General features: G+C 40.5%; 1 protein-coding gene across 1 annotated transcript in view; it reads left to right on the forward strand.

The window, feature by feature from the left end:
* slc29a3 (solute carrier family 29 member 3) overlaps positions 1-21,186 on the forward strand; it is a 55,426-nt gene that overhangs the window by 25,898 nt on the left and 8,342 nt on the right. Inside the window, exons 3-5 of the mRNA XM_060925522.1 lie at positions 7,574-7,656; positions 8,281-8,507; positions 17,007-17,169. Of these exons, the coding sequence (XP_060781505.1) occupies positions 7,574-7,656; positions 8,281-8,507; positions 17,007-17,169 (473 nt within the window). The remainder of the gene's footprint in view (positions 1-7,573; positions 7,657-8,280; positions 8,508-17,006; positions 17,170-21,186) is intronic.

Below are 21,186 nucleotides of genomic sequence, written 5' to 3' on the forward strand. Positions count from 1 at the left end.
TCAATGATGACAAGCCGTCCTGGCCCAGATGCAGCAAAACAGGCCCAAACCATGATACTACCACCACTATGTTTCACAGATGGGATAAGGTTCTTATGCTGGAATGCAGTGTTTTTCTTTCCCCAAACATAACGCTTCTCATTTAAACCAAAAAGTTCTATTTTGGTCTCATCCATCCCAAAACATTTTTCCAATAGCCTTCTGGCTTGTCCATGTGAAACTGCAGACGAGCAGCAATGTTCTTTTTGGAGAGCAGTGGCTTTCTCCTTGCAACCCTGCCATGCACACCATTGTTGTTCAGTGTTCTCCTGATGGTGGACTCATGAACATTAACATTAGCCAATGTGAGAGAGGCCTTCAGTTGCTTAGAAGTTACCCTGGGGTCCTTTGTGACCTCACCGACTAGTACACACCTTGCTCTTGGAGTGATCTTTGTTGGTCGACCACTCCTGGGGAGGGTAACAATGGTCTTGAATTTCCTCCATTTGTACACAATCTGTCTGACTGTGGATTGGTGGAGTCCAAACTCTTTAGAGATGGTTTTGTAACTTTTCCAGCCTGATGAGCATCAACAATGCTTTTTCTGAGGTCCTCAGAAATCTTCTTTGTTTGTGCCATGATACACTTCCACAAACATGTGTTGTGAAGATCAGACTTTGATAGATCCCTGTTCTTTAAATAAAACAGGGTGCCCACTCACACCTGATTGTCATCCCATTGATTGAAAACACCTGACTCTAATTTCACCTTCAAATTAACTGCTAATCCTAGAGGTTCACATACTTTGGCCACTCACAGATATGTAACATTGGATCATTTTCCTCAATAAATAAATGACAAAGTATAATATTTTTGTCTCATTTGTTTAACTGGGTTCTCTTTATCTACCTTTAGGACTTGTGTGAAAATCTGATGATGTTTTAGGTCATATTTATGCAGAAATATAGAAAATTCTAAAGGGTTCACAAACTTTCAAGCACCACTGTAAATAGATATTTATCAGTCCAGGCGGGGTTAAACCGACGGTTTTCATTTTCAATTGTACGTTTCTGCTTTGAGAAAGACATGTTGTTTGCTTCTACCGGCGACTACTACCATTTCTGTCAACAAAAACGCACTGACTTATGGGTTGAGTGTTGCTAGGATACGCGGAGTGTTGCATTCATGGTCTGTACTACTGTAGGAATTTTTAAAGGCTCCCGAAATGTTTTTTTTTTTTTTTATATGCGGCTCTCACTCTGCCTTTCTGGTGGGACCATGGGCTGGGCCACTCAGAGGTTGCCTCTGGGCCGCATGTGGCCCGCGGGCCGCCATTTGAATAGCCCTGCTCTAGAGACTGTTGTGTGTGAAATTCCCAGGAGATCAGCAGTTTATGAAATGTTCAAACCAGCCTATCTGCCAACATCCATGCCACAGGTAATGTCAGAGATCACATTTTTCCCTATCATTATATTAATTCTCATTAATATGGACAATCTAGGGATCATGGATAAACATGGCATATAGAGCTGTTCGTGCATAGTCCTTCCATGAGCAGATGCATGTGTTGTATGTATCTGCAGTGCCATGCATTGGGTGAACACTGAATGGCTGATGTTAAGGTGTGTCTGATTGCATACCTAGAAATGTTTTGATGAGACATGATGTTTCTTCAACTGATTTAATCAATTTAATTGTTTAATTCAGAGTAATATGGTTCAAAATACTTCTGGGGTATGAACAATAAAGTGTTCCTCATGTGCATCTCTATGAAACTCTCGCACTGAACACCTAGTATAAATTAATAACTTGAGTGAGTTTTTCCCATGTTTCATATTTGAATCTGTATTGTATAATGGATTTATTTACAGAAAACTACAGTCTTCATGGCGATCATGATGGTATATGTGAATATAGAGTGTATAGTTTAGTGTGAGGCCTTATACTACCTGTAGTTCATTAAAATGGCCAGTTTAATGCCCAGCCTTTTTGATCACACTTCTTTTTGTTTCTAACAGACTCCCAATAAAAAGACAATATAGACAATATAAACTACAGCAACTAGATAAAAATGGAACCTAAAGCATCATTTAAGGTTTCTTTTTTTCTGCAGCACTTTTCAAAACAAAGTTATGCCCATGTTATCTTCTGTTATTCCTAATTGAAACACAGGACTCACCTATGTGTTGTCTCTTCGCTGTCTAATTTGATAAATTCTGGTGTGGTTCATGTGACACTGCCCCCTAGAGGACAGGCTCATGTTACATGCAAGTCCATACACGATGTTTTCACGTACACAACTGAGTGTCTGCATACATACATACATGCATGCATCTTTAACAATGGCATGACTGCCATGTCCCCTCTTGGGAAATGTAAACAAATGCAGTCTCCTCCAAAAGAACTGGAATGACAAAGCCAAATCTTTTTTCTTTTTTTCCCCTATTGCTGGGTTTCAGTCACATACTTTTCTTAGTGGTTTTACCGGAAGTGAAATAGCTGGTGGTCTAAACAACTGCTGTAGTGCAAACAACTAGCGATAACTTATCATAGTATGTTCGTAATCTAGAAGCCACTGCTGGCTTTAGGTATATTCAGAAGATTGCTATGTGCAATGGAATTGACCCCTCCAGTCTGGGAAAGAAGGATTTGTCACACAATCTCGAAAACAACCTTTCAGTCGAGTTCCCCGATATCTTGAACTATCTGGTGTTGCAGACATCCTTCTACACCGCAAAACAGATGAAAACGTGGAAGAGTATGGAGGCTTATAACTTTTTTGTATGTGGCTGGGTAAAGGACCTCAGTATCAAGTCGTTGCTGAATGAATCCTGTATAATTTTTGCCCATGTAAGTATGATTTTTTTAGCTTTTCATTCGTGTCTTTACAACGAAGCGCTGCAAGTTGAAATGTAAACAAACAACAGTTTGCTTGATTTTCACTTGTGTTGACATCTCTCAGGTAAATCATTCACAAAGATCATCAGAAACCCCTTTAAAGACCTGGATCTTGGTTAAACAAGACGCAGACGTGATCACGGTGCATTGTAACTGTATGGCTGGGTAAGAATTTTGTCGCGACCTTCACGCATATGGACTTTGTGAGGAGTAAACAAAGAAACAGCTGGGGACTTTAGCACTTTGTGACTAAAAAAAGTACCATAAAATAACGACACCTAGCAAGAAAAATACTTGGAAAACACTAAGGACATAGCTAAGAGGGATATACAAACCTTTCACCAAGTGATCGCTGCAAACTCGAGCATGCTTCAACTTGGCTCTCTTCAATTTCAGTGAGAGGTTCAAAAGCCACCTTTCTTGACATCTTTTAGTGAAATCCTGTGTTCATTCACCCTTTTTTATTCGTTCACAGGAAACCCTGAAGAAACTTTTATCAGTTTCACAGTTTGATCGATTCAAACAACCTAAAACAATGCAAGTATAAGGCATTTTTCATGCGAGCAATGCACCTTCTCCGTACAAACGCTTTGGTAGACCACCAGCTAAAGTTTTGAATAACTAATGAAGTGGATGTGATGTCACGTGAAACTCAGCAATTGACTGAAGGCACTTGGGATTGAGATGAAAAGCTGAATGAGATGGTAGATCAGAATTTCAGCTTTCATTACCTCATAATTACATGTAGATGTGTTAAACAACTTGGAATATGACACCTTTGGTGTCAAGCAACCCATATTTTAGGTGAGCAGAAGTACTGGTCTTAAAGCGAGAAGGTCTTTCGATTTCATAAAATCAGTGAAACTTAGTTCCCTCTGAAATTTGGTCATTATGATATATGTTTCTGTAATATCTCAAAAAAAAAAAACCCAGGCCATTCTGTGGCTGGGAAGTTATTTAATTTGAGGGGATTCATTAGCAAATAAAGTGCATGAAATCACTCGCTTCACGCAGTCAAGCAGACAGAGGAAGTCTGTGTGCGCTTCCTCTTCTTTTGGGTCTTATGGCAGTTGGCATCCACAGTATTGCACTACTGCCATCTACAGGTTTACCTTGACTGTGCTCTGACAATTACATCATTCTGTTGCTAAACGAACAGCTGATCATATCGAGGTGCTCGCTGACCGCCAATATTTATTAGTTTGGTCCTGCGTGGTTTTTGTTTTTTTTTTGCAGCATAACATTTTTTCTTCTCGCTTTCTGTTACTGTAGTCGGTCTTTCACGTTTCATTCGCACACTCACATCCTCCATTTTTCTCTCCTGTTTCAAATTTGTCTCCCACAATCCCTTGCATGTCACCCACAATGCAATGCATGACATAGTATCTTGAATTGGGTCATGGTGAAGCAGGAAAAAAAATAACAGAGAATTTAGGGCCATGTGGCCCTAAATTCAATAATTGTTCTATTTAAATAAATCTAATAAAATTGGAAGTCTGCGATTCGAATTCAGTGACTTTCAGTCCATTAAACAAAAATAATTGGGTGTCAGGGAAGATTCTTTTTATGACTTACACTTGAAAAATCTGAAAGGCAGTCTACCTTTAAGACCTTCCACTGTTTTCCCTTGATGAAGTCCTTTGCTGTGTTGAAGGTGTGATGTAGGTCATTGTTTTGCTGCATGAAGTCCTCCAAATTAGATTGGATGTGTATATGTATGTTCTATATCATGAACAGATAATTTCTTTTTGCACCCTTTGGTCTTTCCATCACTTTGGTAGAGATTAATCTTCATTCCAGAACTTTTGTGTCTCATTTCTATATTTCTTTGTCAATTCCAATCTGGTCTTCCAGTTCTTACGGCTGATGATTTGCATCTTGTGGTAAGGCCTCTGTATATCTGCTTTCAAAGTCTTTTATGAGCAGTGGATTGTGATACGTTCACCCCTGCCCTGTGGATGTTGTTGGTCTGGTTTCTTTCTTTTTCAGGCTGTTCCAAATTGTTGTATTGGCTATGCCCAATGGTTGTGCTTGCTATCCATCCATCCATCCATCCATCCATCCATCCATCCATCCATCCATCCATCTATCTATAGCAAATATCATCAGCACAGGTGAAACCCGGACTCCAACCAAGAGTAGATATTCAGAGCTATGAATTGTTTGAAACAATCAATCTAACAGGGCACACCTGGGCAACAAGAAAGACTTGTCAGTCACATGTTCCAATATTTTTGATCACTTGACAAAGGAAAAAAAAAGGGTGGGTTAAAACAAAAGGTGCCATATTCTAAGTTGATTAACACATCCAGATTTAAATATCAGGAAATGAATGCTGAATTCTGATTTACCATCCCGTATTCATCTTTTGATCTTAAATCCAAACACCTTCAATATATAACAAAAATAAAAGGATTGGCCTTGCTGTTCCAATACTTTTGTAGGGGAATGTGTATGGAATTTAAGTCCAATTGTACAAATCCAGTTGTACCATCACGAGGCCACTGTGTTAGGAGTTTCTGTGGTCTTAATGACTTATCTATCAGTTATTCTTGGTTGCTTTTGGGACCAAGCCTTCAGTTCTGCCATACACTTTCACTTCCACTTTCATTCACATGAACCTTCTGAGCAGCATAAAAGTGTCTCTTATGCAAGGGGTGTGTGTGTCAGAGAGAGAGAGAGAGAGAGAGAATGAATGTGTCAGTCATGTGTACAAGTAGGGTCGCATGTTCGTCACGTTTCAGTCATGCGCACAAGTAGTGACACAATCCAGTCCAGACTGAAATATCCAGTCTATGTTCCCTATGGTTTTATTGCTATAACCTGGTAATAGGATGATATTAACTGCTTTAGTGGTGGGTCACAGCTCAGTTCCAGTTAACATGAATTTTTAATGAAAACTGTTGTTGAGGGCAGACTATAATAGTGATTTTAGTTATCCTACTAAAAGAAAATAATTGCTATTTCATTTGTCAGTTTGTCCTAAGTTTTTAAAATAGTATTATCATTGTACTTTACTGAATTTTTAATTTTACAATGCCATTTCCAAAAAGCTTTGGATGCTGTGTAAAATGTAAATTTAAAAAAAGTGCCATGATTTGCAAATTATGGAAGTCCTATATTTCACTGAAAATAGTACAAAGACAACATCAAATTTTGAAGCTGAGAAATTTTATTGTTTGAAAAATTATGCTCATTTTGAATTTAGTGCCATCAACACATATTAAAAAAAATGCTGGGACAGGGACTTTTACCATCACCTCTTCTTTTAACAACCTTCTGTAAACATTTGGGAACTGAGGAGACTAATTGCTGTAGTTTTAAAAGTGAAATGTTGTCCCATTCTTGTCCAATATAGGATTTCAGATGCTCAAAAGTTGGGGTCTCCTTTGTCCTATTTTTCTTTTCACAATGTGCCAAATGTGTTCAATGGGAGACAGATCTGGACTGCAGGCAGGTCAGTTTAGCACCCAGACTCTCTTACTACGGAGCCATGCAGTTGTAATACATGCAGAATGCAGTTGGTATTGTCTTGCTGAAATAAGCAAGGCCTTCTCTGAAAAAGAGGTCATCTGGATGGCAGCAATATATTGCTCCAACACCTGCATATATTGTTAAGTATTAATGGTGCCTTCCCAGATGTGCAAGCTACCCATGTCATGTGCACGAATTGCAACCCCATCATCAGACCAAAGGACAGTTTTCCACTTCGCCTCAGTCCATCTTAAAAGGGCTCGGGTCCAGAGAAGGTGGTGGCATTTCTGGATATTGTTTATATATGGTTTCTTCTTTGCACGGTAAAGTTTTAACTTGCATTTGTGGATGCAGCAATGAACTGTATTTAGACAATGGTTTTTAGAAGTGTTCCTGAGCCCATGCAGTGATGTCCAGTGCAGAATAGTGTCTGTTTTTAGTGTAGTGTGTTCTGAGGGGCTAAAGATCACAGGCATTCACCATTGGTTTTTGGCCTTGTCCCTTGTGTACAGAGATTTTTCCGGATTCTCTGGATCTTTTTATGATATTATGTACCATAGATGATGCGATCCCCAAATTCTTTGCAATTTTAAGTTAGGGGACATTATTCCAAAATTGTTGCACTATTTGCTCAAGCAGTCTTTCACAGAGTGGTGAACCCCTCTCCATCTCTACTTCTGAGAGACTCCGCCTCCCTGGGATGCTCTTCTTATACCCAATCATGTTACTGACCTGTTGCCAATTAACCTATTTAGTTGTGAGATGTTCCACCAGGTGTGTGCTGTTGTGTGTGTGTGTGTGTGTGTGTGTGTGTGTGTGTGTGTGTGTGTGTGTGTGTGTGTGTGTGTGTGTTTAAGCATTACACAACTTTTCCAGTCTTTAGTTGCCCCTGTTCCAACTTTTTTGAAACATGTTGCTGACATTAAATTAAAATGAAGAATGTATTTTTCAAAAAATAATAAAATTTCTCAGTTTCAGCATTTGATATGTTGTCTTTGTACTATTTTCATGATTTGCAAATCATCGTATTCTGTTTTTATTTGTTTTCCATGGCCTTCCAACTTTTTTGGAAGGAAACAGTTGTATATAGTCTGAACTGCATTCTATAAAAGAAGAGATAAGTGACCTATTGTTAGCATTAACTTTATTACAATCTCTTTATGCTACTTTTATTTAATTAATTTTCTAATACATTAGCTCACTCTGTCTCTCTTCTTTGCAGGATTACTTTGAGAGCTACCTTACCATTGCATCCACTGTTCCTTCAGTGTTGTGCCTAGTCCTCAACTACCTCCTAGTGAACAGGTAGTCCATTAATTCAGTCCCTGTCCAGCATTTATCAGCCTCCACTTACCTAGAAATCCAGCACTGACTGTTACGTTTGACATGACATCAAAGAAAATTGCATAGTGTCTCAGTTCTACTCGATATGTTCTTTGATCAGATATTTTTGCTAGGTGGTTGAGTCTGAGCACAGAGAACTTTAGCCCAAAACTAGTCAGCAATCTAACACATTTAGAACACATGTTGAAACAGACAGTTCGCTGTTGTTCACTGCAGAGGTTAATTGCATTTTGGCTGAGAGCTGCCAACTTAAAAAACTCAGAAATCACTTTTGCCTCTGTTCACTTGCATTCTCCTGTAAACAAGTCATAAAAGGAAAGTTGTACAAAAATAGTATGCTCCCTGTACTTACTGAATCATTCAGTTTAAATTTGTGAATGATCAGTCTCTTATTAAAAAAGTGAGGTCTAAATGTCAAATTAGACGAAACTGCTGCAGTTTAGTATCCATGAACTAGACTGAAAGACTTTGCCATGTCGAGGCCATCAAATAAGTGAAGATAGCTGAACAGTAGAGGTCTCAGTACAGCTGTGAGTTTTTATTCATTTTGGCTGATTGTGTGCATGTGTGTTTGTGTGTGACTAGGCTGTCCTCTGATGTTCGGATCCTTTTGTCTCTGGCTGTGATCCTTCTTGTATTCTTGGTCACTACAGTGCTGGTGAAGATGGATGTGTCTGGTTGCAGAGAGAAATTCCTAGCTGGTACTCTAGCCAGTGTTGCACTTGTCAGTGGAGCCTCCAACATTTTCAGTGGCAGTATGTTTGGCATCAGTGCACATTTCCCCATGAGGATCTCACAGGCCCTCATATCAGGTAGAAGTGCAGCTTAGAACACAAATTCTAATCTACCTTACAAATTTTACCAGTTAAAGAACTGATAATGAATATATAGTCACAGATACTTCTTTTCAGGTCAATTTTAAAAAAGTGCACACAGCTGAAGACACGATGCACATTTGAAAAATTTGTAAGGATTCATAACCTGAAGTATCAAACTAATATTATACTAGCAGCTATTTTTCATGATTACAAGTCCTACAGTGGTGCTTGAAAGTTTGTGAACCTTTTAGAATTTTCTATATTTCTGCATAAATCTGACCTAAAACATCATCAGATTTTCACACAAGACCTAAAAGTAGATAAAGAGAACCCACTTAAACAAATGAGACAAAAATATTATACTTGGTCATTTCTTTATTGAGGAAAATGATCCAATATTACATATCTGGGAGTGGCAAAAGTATGTGAACCTTTGCTTTCAGTATCTGGTGTGACCCCCTTGTGCAGCAATAACTGCAGCTAAGCATTTCCGGTAACTGTTGATCAGTCCTGTACACCGGCTTGGAGGAATTTTAGCCCATTCCTCCATACAGAACAGCTTCAACACTGGAATGTTGGTGGGTTTCCTCACATGAACTGCTCGTTTCAGGTCCTTCTACAACATTTTGATTGGATTAAGGTCAGGCAGGACTTTGACTTGGCCATTCCAAACCATTAACTTTATTCTTCTTTAACCATTCTTTGGTAGAAGGACTTGTGTGCTTAGGGTTGTTGTCTTGCTGCATGACCCACCTTCTCTTGAAATTCAGTTCATGGACATATGTCCTGACATTTTCCTTTAGAATTCGCTGGTATAATTCAGAATTCATTGTTCCATCAATGATGGCAAGCCGTCCTGGCCCAGATGCAGCAAAACAGGCCCAAACCATGATACTACCACCACCATGTTTCACAGATGGGATAAGGTTCTTATGCTGGAATGCAGTGTTTTCCTTTCTCCAAACATAACGCTTCTCATTTAAACCAAAAAGTTCTATTTTGGCCTTATCCGTCCACAAAACATTTTTCCAATAGCCTTCTGGCTTGTCCATGTGCAGATGAGCAGCAGTGTTGTTTTTGGAGAGCAGTGGCTTTCTCCTTGCAACCCTGCCATGCACACCATTGTTGTTCAGTGTTCTCCTGATGGTGGACTCATGAACATTAACATTAGCCAATGTGAGAGAGGCCTTCAATTGCTTAGAAGTTACCCTGGGGTCCTTTGTGACCTTGTCTACTATTACACGCCTTGCTCTTGGAGTGATCTTTGTTGGTCGACCACTCCTGGGGAGGGTAAAAATGGTCTTGAATTTCCTCCATTTGTACACAATCTGTCTGACTGTGGATTGGTGGAGTCCAAACTCTTTAGAGATGGTTTTGTAACATTTTTCATCCTGATGAGCGTCAACAACGCTTTTTCTGAGGTCCTCAGAAATCTCCTTTATTCATGCCATGATACACTTCCACAAACGTGTTGTGAAGATCAAACTTTGATAGATCCCTGTTCTTGAAATAAAACAGGGTGCCCACTCACACCTGATTGTCATCCCATTGACTGAAAACACCTGACTCTAATTTCACCTTCAAATTAACTGCTAATCCTAGAGGTTCACATACTTTTGCCACTCACAGATATGTAATACTGGATCATTTTCCTCAATAAATAAACGACCGGGTATAATATTTTTGTCTAAATTGTTTAACTGGGTTCTCTTCATCTACTTTTAGGACTTGTGTGAAAATCTGATGATGTTTTAGGTCATATTTATGCAGAAATATAGTAAATTCTAAAGGGTTCACAAACTTTCAAGCACCACTGTAGCATGGTGTAGTTGATGATGACTAAAAAAGAACAAATTCATACTCAAGTAAATGCATAAGTAGTAAATTTCATTGCAAAGAAATGGCATATAGTTGCATGCAAATGTTCGGGCAGCCCTAGCCAAGTTATTTGTTTTAATGATTTTTGAAGTGCAAAGAATTAAACAGAACTGCTGCAGAAAAATAAATTTTTCTACAAATGTTAATGTATAGTTACTTTTTATTTTTAAGTCCATCAAATATAGTAATTGTGGCAAGTGCAAAAGTTTGGACTCCCTTGCAATTGTAAAAATTCAGAATGTAATTAACTTGTTAGACTTTAATTGTCTGTTAGGACTCATTAAGAAGATCAAGAATTGTCATTAGGAATAATAATTGCAGAGCATAATAAATTTTGACTCTTCAAACTTTATGCTAACACTCAACAACCAAGGGCTCTTCTCAGCAGCCAACCAAGCAACACTGCTTGGGCTGCTTCACTCACACACACACACACTTTAAATTTTTTTTTTTCCCATTTGTGTGGATTGATGTGTGGACTCCACAAAACCTCTTAAGGTATGTTGTGGTATCCGATACCAAGACAGCAGCAGACCCTTTAAGTCAGTGTTTCTCAACCACTGGGCCGCAGCCCATTAGTGGGCTGCAGAGCGCCATCTAGTGGGCCGCAAATTTTTTTTCAAGTTGAAGCTAATTTTTACCCATAGTAGGCTATAATTGCTGGGTTACATCTGATGTCCCATCTGCCTTGTTAAAGCTACGGTCACACTACATCTCGTGATGCTTTGCGATGGGTGATCAGTGAAAATGAGGCATTTTGATGACGATATACACGTAAGCTAAAAGTAGTGGTCGCACTGTTGTGCCTTTGCGCGCTTGAGTCTGGCGCAGCTTGAGCAGCTGCGCGTGCTCACGCTTGGGACCCAGTCGTTATGGGAAACACCTGACGCTGATTTGAGCGCTATCGGCAAGCACAGATACGGAAGGTGTTTTCATAGAGGCTTTGCAAAACATTATCACAGTCACGTTTGTTTCTAGGCATGTTTATAATGCTGTTTAAATACTCCGCTTTATGATTCTGCTTTTGTAAAAAAAAAAAAAAACACACACACACAAAAAACAACAACGCTTGGAAGATGTGTTATGTCTGAGGACTACAATTGACTTTCTAACTTTAGGACCGCAGTTGTCATGAACAGTTTTGCACTCAAGTTTCCATCAATGAACAGTTTATAACCTCAACAAAACAGATTTCATATTAAAACCATAATGAATTTCCTGGTAACACAGTTATACTTTGACTCTATAGGACACAGTTATAGAAGTTAGTTATTTATAGTCATGCAATCTGTCATCATCCAGATGAGGATAGGTTCCCTTTTGAGTCTGGTTCCTCTCAAGGTTTCTTCCTCATGTCGTCTGAGGGAGTTTTTCCTTGCCACAGTCGCCACAGGCTTGCTCATTGGGGATAAATTAGGGATAGAATTAGCTCATGTTTGAAGTCTTTATTTCTCTGTAAAGCTGCTTTGCGACAATGTCTATTGTTAAAAGCGCTATGAAAATAAACTTGGCTTAAATATCACACCTGCTAATAAACACTCTTCCTGCACTTGGATCCATCTACCGCCATCTATCTTGTAGTGTCCTGATCCCCAGATCTTAACCCATCCACATATAAAAAGTTGTACACCTCCATGCTCTTCCAGGTTTTCATCTGTTTGACTGTGTAGAACGATGTCTGCAGAACCAGATAATTTGAGATGTCAGGGAAATCAATGGATGGATAATTTTCCAACTCATAGAAAAAATCCTTCTTTGTTAGTGTGTAAGGATCTATCCCACTGAGTGATTTCTATATCCACTTCTTTTGAGTGGACTTCTTGGTTGTAGTAACTTGCTTGTTTTCTGTACGCAAACATGGCAATAAGTTCTTGTGTTAATCGACCAGACTCCACTTTTGGATCATTAATCCCTGTTCAAGTTCAAAGTGTTTATTGTCATATGCACAGTAAGGACATGTCCTCTTGCACAATTAAATTATTAGTTTGCTGTCCACCATGAATGCCAATTACAAATAAATAAATAGGCGGAAGAAATAATACAAAGTAAAGGCAATATAGTGCAAAATAAAGCAAAAAAAAAAAAAAAACCAACAACCACCCAGTATAGTACAAAATAAAGGTAAATGTAGTACAAAATAAGGTAGTGTAATACAAAAATAAGGCAATGATCAGACGTAGTAGCAAAAAGGGCAGTAATGTGCAAACGTGCAAACAATGTAACCTGATGTAAACAGTCAAGGAAACAGCAGCAAAAGGGCAGTAATGTGCAAACATGTGCAAACAAATATAAACAGATGTAAACAGTCAAGAACAGTTTACAGGGAGGTAGTCCATGGTTATAGACTCCTATCAGCTGTTCAGGAGTCTGATGGCAGAGGGAAAGAAAGAGTTCTTTAGTCTGACAGTCTTACATTTCACACGTCTGTACCTCTGGCCTGAGGGTAAAAGTGTGAACAGTTCGTGCTGGGGGTGGTTGGGGTCTTTGAGAATGGAGGCAGCTCTCCTGTGGACTCTGCGGTGGTAGATGCTCTGCAGAGAGGGCAGTGGAGTTTTGGTGATCCTCTCAGCAGTCTTCACCACCCTCTGCAGGCGTTTGCAGTCCATAGCTGTAGCGCTGCCGTACCACACAATGATTCAGTTGGTCAGGATGCTCTCAATCACACAGCTGTAGAGGTTGCTGAGGATCTTGGGCGACATACCAAACTTCCTCAGCCTCCTCAGAAAGTAAAGTCACTGTTGAGCCTTCCTAACTAGCTGTGTGGTGTTAAGTGTCCATGTGAGGTTCTCACTGATGTCAACACCCAGGTATTTGAAGCTGCTCACCCTCTCCACCTCAAGCTCCCGGATGAACAGTGGCCGATGAGGTCTCCTCTCCTTCCTCATGTCCACTGTTATCTCCTTTGTCTTGTCCATGTTGAGGGTGAGGTTGTTGTCCTCACACCATGACACTAGACTGGCCACCTCCCTCCTGTGGGCTGTTTTGTCTCTGCCAGTGATGCATCCTATCACTGCGGTGTCGTCCGTGAACTTCAGGATGATGATGTCCTTGTAGGAGGCGACACAGTCGTGGGTGAACAGGGTGTAGAGGATGGGGCTGAGGACGCATCCCTGTGGGGTGCCAATGTTTGTGATAATGCTGGTTGAAGTCTTCTTACTAATCCTGACAGTCTGGGGCCTGCCAGTCAGGAAGTCGAGGAGCCAGCCACAGAGGGTGGGGTGCAAACCAAGTGTGGACAGTTTATGGGTGAGTTTGTGGGGGATGACCATGTTGAAGGCAGAGCTGTAGTCAACAAAGAGCATCCTGATGTAAGAGTCTTTGTTTTCCAGGTGGGAGAGGGCATAATGGAGGGCAGTAGCAATGGCGTCTGAGGTGGACCTGTTGGGCCCGTAGGCATACTGCAGGGGGTCCAGGGTTTCCGGTATACTGCTCTGAACGTGGGCCAGTACCACTCTCTCAAAGCACTTTGAGATGATTGGAGTGAGTGCTATCGGCCTGTAATCATTCAGGCAGGTGGGTGGGCTCTTCTTGGGAAGAGGGACGATGGTTGTGGACTTGAAGCAGGAGGGAATGGTGCTCTGGCTGAGGGAAAGGTTGAAGATAGCGGTGAAAACATCAGCCAGCTCATTGACACATGCTCTGAGGGCCCGCCCAGGGATGTCATCTGGTCCTGCTGCCTTCCTGGGGTTGATCTTCCTCAGACCTTTGTGTACCTGGCCTGATGAAACTGTTGGTGGGGGGAGGGGGGTTGGGTGGTCCAGGTGTGTGTTTGCCTCCTCTCTGTACTGTATCTGGAAGTCTCATAGTGGGTGCAGAAAGTGTTGAGGTCATCCGGCAGGCTGTCTGTGGAGCTGATGGTGGTCCTGTAGTCTGCGATGTGCTGCAGGCCTTGCCACATCCGCCCAGGGTCAGCAGTAGAATAGAAGCCGTCCAGCTTCTCTCTGTACTGCCTCTTGGCCGCTGTAATTGCTTTCCTCAGTCTGTACTTCGCCGCTTTGTACTCCGTCTCATTGCCTGATCTAAATGCAAGAGAGTGTGCATGCAGCATGCGTCGTACCTGACTGTTTACCCAGGGCGTTTGGTTGGGGAACTTCCTGATCTGTATGGTGGGCACGATGTTGCAGACACGTGCTGATGTACCCAGTCACATACTCAGCATAGTCCTGTGTACTGACAGAAGAGTCCTCCAAAGTGGCTGCAGCTTTAAACACATCCCAGTCTGTCTGAGCAAAACAGTCCTGAAGGGTGCGCTCAGTCTCTGGGCTCCAGAGTTTGACTTGTTTGGTGACAGGGTTTGTTTGCTTTAGTCTTTGTCTGTAGGCCGGATACAGGAACAAAGAGAGGTGGTCCATGGTTTTATGTTGGCTTCTGGCAAGTCCATATAGTTTTGAATACAATACCTACAATTAAAACGGTTTGTTTTTATTGCATTTATTTAATTTCTGGGCTCCCATCTGTAACAGGGAGTGATGTTGCATTCTGCTAATACACTTTACAACAGATTATTAGATTCTAATAGAATAGATAAGCCAAAATAATTGGGGATCTTTTTTTAATGGGCCCCGACTCGTCACAAGTATGAATAGGTGGGCCTCAAATGCAAGGGTTGAGAACCCCTGCACTACACAACCATGCCGCCCAATTTTACTATGAAGCCATACTATTGTAACATATGCAGAATGTGGCTTGGCATTGTCTTGCTGGAATAAGCTGGGACGTCATTTGGATAGCAGCACCTGTTGCTCCAAAACCTGTATGTACCCTACAGCATTAATAGTGACTTCACAGATGTGCACGTAAACCATGCCACGGCCACTAACATATCTCCATACCATCACAGATGCTGGGTTTTGAACTTTGTGCTGGTAACAATCTGTATGGTCATTTTCCTCTTTAGCTTGGAAGACACATCCATAATTTCCAAAAACAAATCAAAATGTGGACTTGTCAGACTACAGCACACTTTTCCACTTTGCATCAGGCCATCTCAGATGAGCTTGGGCCCAGAGAGTTTGGCCATGTTTCTGAATGTTGTTGATATATGGCTTTCAACAACGTTTTTTTCAGTGTTGAGTCCATTTAGTAAGCCTTTCTGCCTTTGTACAGTTGTCAGTTTTTAATGCAGTGCTGCATGAGGGCTCAAAAGTCACGGGCATGAATGTTGGTTTTCGGCCTTGCCCCTTATGTGAAAAGACTCTTTTGATGATATGGATTCTCAATGGAGATTCCTTACAATTGTACACTTAAAAACATTGTTCTTAAACTGACTATTTGCCCATACAGTTTTTCACAATGTGTTGTACATTGCTCCATTCCTGCTTGTTACTGACTGAGCTTTTCCAATTACCAATTAACCTGTCTACCTGTAGAATGTTCCAAACAGGTGTTTTTTGAGCATTCCACAACTTTTCCAGTCTTTTGTTGCCCCGTCCCAACTTTTTTTTTCCCCCAGATTGTAGAACTGTTGAAGGAAGTTCCCCCTTTTTTGTGTGTCTGCACTGCAGGATCTGAGAATGAGCATAGGTTTTAGAGCACTGTTTTGAGGGACTTTTAGCTCCTAGTTCAGGGTAGATACTCCTCTTGTGCTGGGAGAATGAGCGATGTAAGTACAGTATACGTTGATTGGTTGAACACGAGCCAAAGTAGCGCCAACAAATGCCATTTTCAAAAATCTGTGTAAACAACAGTTCTTAACATTTGGCTTTAAAAAAATGAAGAAAAAAAACCCATGGACAAATAGACCAACAGTGAAGTCCAGACTTTATGGAGTATATATGTGATGGAGGAAATTTAGTGCAATTTTGACATGTCTATAGCGAAATATATAGACTATATTATACGGTTGCGTGACGGTATGAAGTTTATATACTTAATATCTTCACGTCACCGTGTAATGTTCTTTATATTATATGAACATATTCACAAAAAAATACGCAAGTTAAGCAAAATAATTTTGAACCAGTTTGCCATTTTGACAACGTATATCAAGTCAGCCGGAAAATGCTGGGCGTGACCTCATCGGAATGAATGCTGGAAAACATATCACTCAGATCTGCAATGTAGTTCATATGAAAAATATGAGTTTTTCAACATGAGAAGATAAACTTCATATCTTCAAACCAACATGTGATTTATTATATAGATACATTCACAAAAAAAAGTAGCCAAATTTATCAAAAGAATTCATAGATTTCCTCACGAGTGACATATAGAGAAATATATCACGGTTTTGGTTCTCCATATCCCGGATGTAGCTTGTATGAAAAATACGAGTGGCATGTTTCCCAGTAAAACACTCGTGTCCATATAATATAAAAATCTACACTAGCAAGCTGGCTTACATCACTTCAACATTTCTACTAGCAGTGCAAATGCAAACATAGTCCTTGAAGGTATGCAGTTCTTGGGAGAGCTCCCCAGTGGTTCCCCTGGTTCCCCCAGTAGTTCCTTTTCAATAAGTCCCGAGAACCATTTGGTCCAAAAGCACCTAATATGCCAGTGGAAGGTTTTTACAAGGATATATATATATATATATATATATATATATATATATATATATATATATATATATATATATATATATGTGTGTGTGTGCGTGTGTGTGTGTGTGTGCAGGTCAAGCCATGGGCGGCACTTTGAGTGCAGTAGCGTCCATAGTGGATCTGGCTGCAGCAAGTGATGTGACCAACAGTGCATTGGCTTACTTCCTTACTGCTGACGTCTTCATTCTGTTCTGCATCATCATGTACTTGCTGCTACCCAAACTGGCTTACTCCAGGTGTGTAAACCTCTATTGCCATGCTACTGAGGCTATAACTTTGTGTTGCTGTCTTTTCAAAAGAAATCTAACAAACTAAAAGATTTTAGAATTAAGTCATTGCCTTCCTTTTTCATTCAATTTGTCAAATGTAAGTAGTTCCTCCCAGAAAGCACACAGTTAAACTGATAGCTGAAAGGCATATTATCTTAACGCCTTCATTTGTCATTAATCAAGTCACAGCAACAGCTCCTTATTGTCATGTATGTCCCTTTATGATCTTGGCCTGTAGTTCACACACTTCGGTTCTATTCAGCTTTAAATTATTTGAGATGGAAATCTGAGAGAGAGAGAGAGAGAGAGAGTCTGCTCAAGTGAGAGTGAAATAAGGAGCTCAAGTGAGAGTGAAATAAGGAAGCATGGCTTGAGTATCATGCCGAGTTTCAACCATGTGTGGTCAGCAAGAATATTTAGTTTAATGACGCAGATATGGCTTTGCAGTCAGCACTTGAAATAAGGGTCATTTTTTAGTGTCATGTAAAATATGTGGAATTTTGACATTACAATATCCAGGTCAGTAGAGAAATTTCATGAATGTTAAAGGCATAGTGGCCAGCAAGAGACATGGAAATTTACAATGTGCATATTCACATTTGCTGAAATAAACTGAAACTTTCTTCAAATGACAAATATTGAAACTTTTCATGAACATGCAGGCTGGAAGTTCATCATTTTCAAAAAAATAATTTGGAACCTGCTTTCACACAAACACAGCAATCACACTCTGCTGCTGACTGCCTATAGAGGCTTTTCATTGACATCACAGATTTTTTTTATTATGCAGCATCTGCCCTATTGCTGGGCAAACAAAGAAACATAGCCACGAAAGTTAATAATGAAAATTGAGACGACTGCAGTCAGTACAATCTCTCTGAAATGATTAAAAATATGTACTATACCAGCAGATCACCTTACATCCAAAAGCTGAAACATGCAGGCATCACAGATCCAAATAATTTAGCCACAAATGTATTAATTACCTCGCCCAGGACGGAGTCCGCCAGGGGGCGAGGTATTGTTTTCGGTCAGGTTTCTTTGTTTCTTCGTTCTTCGATATTACGGGAAAACGGCTGGATCAATCTTCATGAAACTTTCAGGATAGATGGGCATTGGTCTCAAATAGAACCGGCAACATTTTGAGAGGCATCTGGTCAAGGTCACCAAAAAGGTCAAAATTGTTTTTGTTGTGGCTACTGCCTCATATAGAGGCGCTAGCCACTATGTCATCGTGCTGTAAGAATGTAAGAGTGTAACAGTTGTGCACTGCGCATGTGGATACACATGTTCTGATTGAAATGGTCGGTGATTGTATACAGTTCAATTCACCATTCAAAATAAATGGACTAGACTAAAGAAATTGCTTTCAGACATGTTTATGCTTATTACAGAGGGAACATGCATTCCACTGAGCTCTAGCGCCGGCCTATTTCCGAGAAATAAGAGTTTCAATCATGGTGACAGTGTGTGTATGTCAGCCTTGGTTCAGAGGTTTCAGTTTTGAAAACTGTAAGAGGTAGGAGTAGAATAATATAAAGTACAGACACTTGGTATATTTTACTTCTGTGATTTTTAAATTGCTCACTTTTGGATTACGCTTCATTTTTGTGGTTACTGCCTCATAGAGTAAATATATATGCTATATTTACTGTATGGACATGGTATCAGAAAACAATTTTATTTATAAGCAGCAGCCACATGTACCCATAGGGTACCTATTTTTTTTTTTCATGATCTCTTCCTTCATATTCATTATAAGTGCTACCGGGCGATGTTTGTTTTGCCTGGCAACGCTTGTTTATTATTTATTTTGCCCACTGCTCTGGGTATGTGTGTGTTCTCTGTGCTCACTTGTGTGCACATGTTCACTGCTTCAGATGGGTTAAATGCAGAGAAGGAATTTCACTGTGTTTGAATGAACATGTGACAAAAATAAAGGCTTCTTCTTCTTCTTAGTTTATCCACAAATGTATTTATTTCACTTGAAAAGTGTATGGTAAACCAGCCACTGGATTTGGGACACAACATCCTGAACTATTTAGTATTTGGGACTTCTAAATACACTGGAGATATGCTAAAGGCATACGAAAATACAGATGCCTACCAATATGTTGAAGCAGGTTTCGTGCCGGAATGTTATGGGAAATTCCTGATGAAGAAAAATACCTTATTATGACAAAGATAAGCTCAAACGTGGACTTATAATAGTAATAAACAAGCCAGGGCCTAGATCTAGAATATTTTATGGTTTTTAGTCAAAACTACATTATCGAGACATAACACACATGCTGCTTGTCTAGCCAAGCATTAGGTCTAATAAAATATATTGTGTCTAAAGCCCACATCCAGATATACATTTTAACGCTCATACATTTTCCATTTAGCATGTTTTTGTAGAGCTGCTAAGTCTGACACGCTGGTGTATGTATCAATAGACTGTACTGAGTAGTGCCAGATCATGCAACCTGTTAAAAGCTTTATTATCTAGACCAAACTCCTGTCCATGTTATGCCAACTTACACCAACTTACTTGTTGAATGTAAACTTGAGTACGCCTAGGCTAGATCTAGCTCTATGGGCTTTTTATAACTGAATGACCTTGACCTGGAAAAAGTGTTAGAAGAAATAACAGATGCACAGAGCTTTCATACTAACCTGATATAAAATGTTCTCCACACACGGGAATGCTTTGTTGGCATCCAGTCTTCCCGTTTATCTGCAGCTCACCATTTTTCTTGTCTTTCTGGGTTCACTGGGAAGTGGTGAAAAGTTAAACCAGGATTAGCTCTATGTCTCTTATTACATCCAAAATCACTATATGTCTCTGGTATTGTTCCTTTTAGATGTAAACGCTTATCTGTAGATGGTTACAGAATTGGGCTTACAATCACTTGCGTACACTTGTGCTGGTCGTTGTGAAACACAAAGCTTTCCCAGCAATATGGCCACATAAACAAATCTGCAGTTACGATGACATCATGTGAAGAGCCCCTATACGAGTGAAGTGGTCTTTGTCCATCCGTTATCCATAACTGCTTATCCTGTGCAGTGTCACAGGCAAGCTGGGGCCTATCCCAGCTGACTATGGGCAAGAGGCGGGGTACAGCCTGGACAAGTTGCTAGATCATCACAGGGCTGACACATAGACCAAGTTTACATTAGACTGTATCTGTCTCGTTTTCTTTGCGGATGCACTGTCCGTTTACATTAAAACGCCTGGAAACGCCGGGAAACGGGAATCCGCCAGGGTCCACGTATTCAATCCAGATCGTGTCTGGTCCGGTGCTGTGTAAACATTGAGAATACGCAGATACGCTGTGCTGAGCTCTAGCTGGCGTCGTCATTGGACAACGTCACTGTGACATCCACCTTCCTGATTCGCTGGTGTTGGTCATGTGACGCGACTGCTGAAAAACGGCGCGGACTTCCGCCTTGTATCACCTTTCATTAAAGAGTATAAAAGTATGAAAATACTGCAAATACTGATGCAAATACTGCCCATTGTGTAGTTATGATTGTCTTTAGGCTTGCCATCCTTCCACTTGCAAGTGGTAAGTGACGCGCATGCCCGACATGCACTGAGATCACACACACAGCGGCTCAGTCCCAAATCACTGCTCGTGCGCTATACTCGCGCGCTATGTGAGCTGCGCAAGGCCGGAGTGCGCACCCTCCAGAGGGCACTCGCTGTTCAGGGCGGAGTGATTTGGAGCGCAGGATGCCTGCGGAGCTGAGCGTATCCGTGTATTGGCGTTGCTATGTGCACGCGAATCTTGTATTGGCGTTGCTGTGTGCACACTAATCGTTTTAAAAACGTTAATCTGATGATCCGCTGATACGGTCTAATGTAAACCCCACCATAGACACACAACCATTCACACTCACACCTACGGTCAATTTAGAGCCACCAATTAACCTAACCTGTTAGGCTGTGAGTGTGAATGGTTGTTTGTCTCTGTGTTAGCCCTGTGATAACCTGGC

Source organism: Neoarius graeffei, chromosome 7, assembly GCF_027579695.1.
Source record: "Neoarius graeffei isolate fNeoGra1 chromosome 7, fNeoGra1.pri, whole genome shotgun sequence".
NCBI lineage: Eukaryota > Metazoa > Chordata > Actinopteri > Siluriformes > Ariidae > Neoarius > Neoarius graeffei.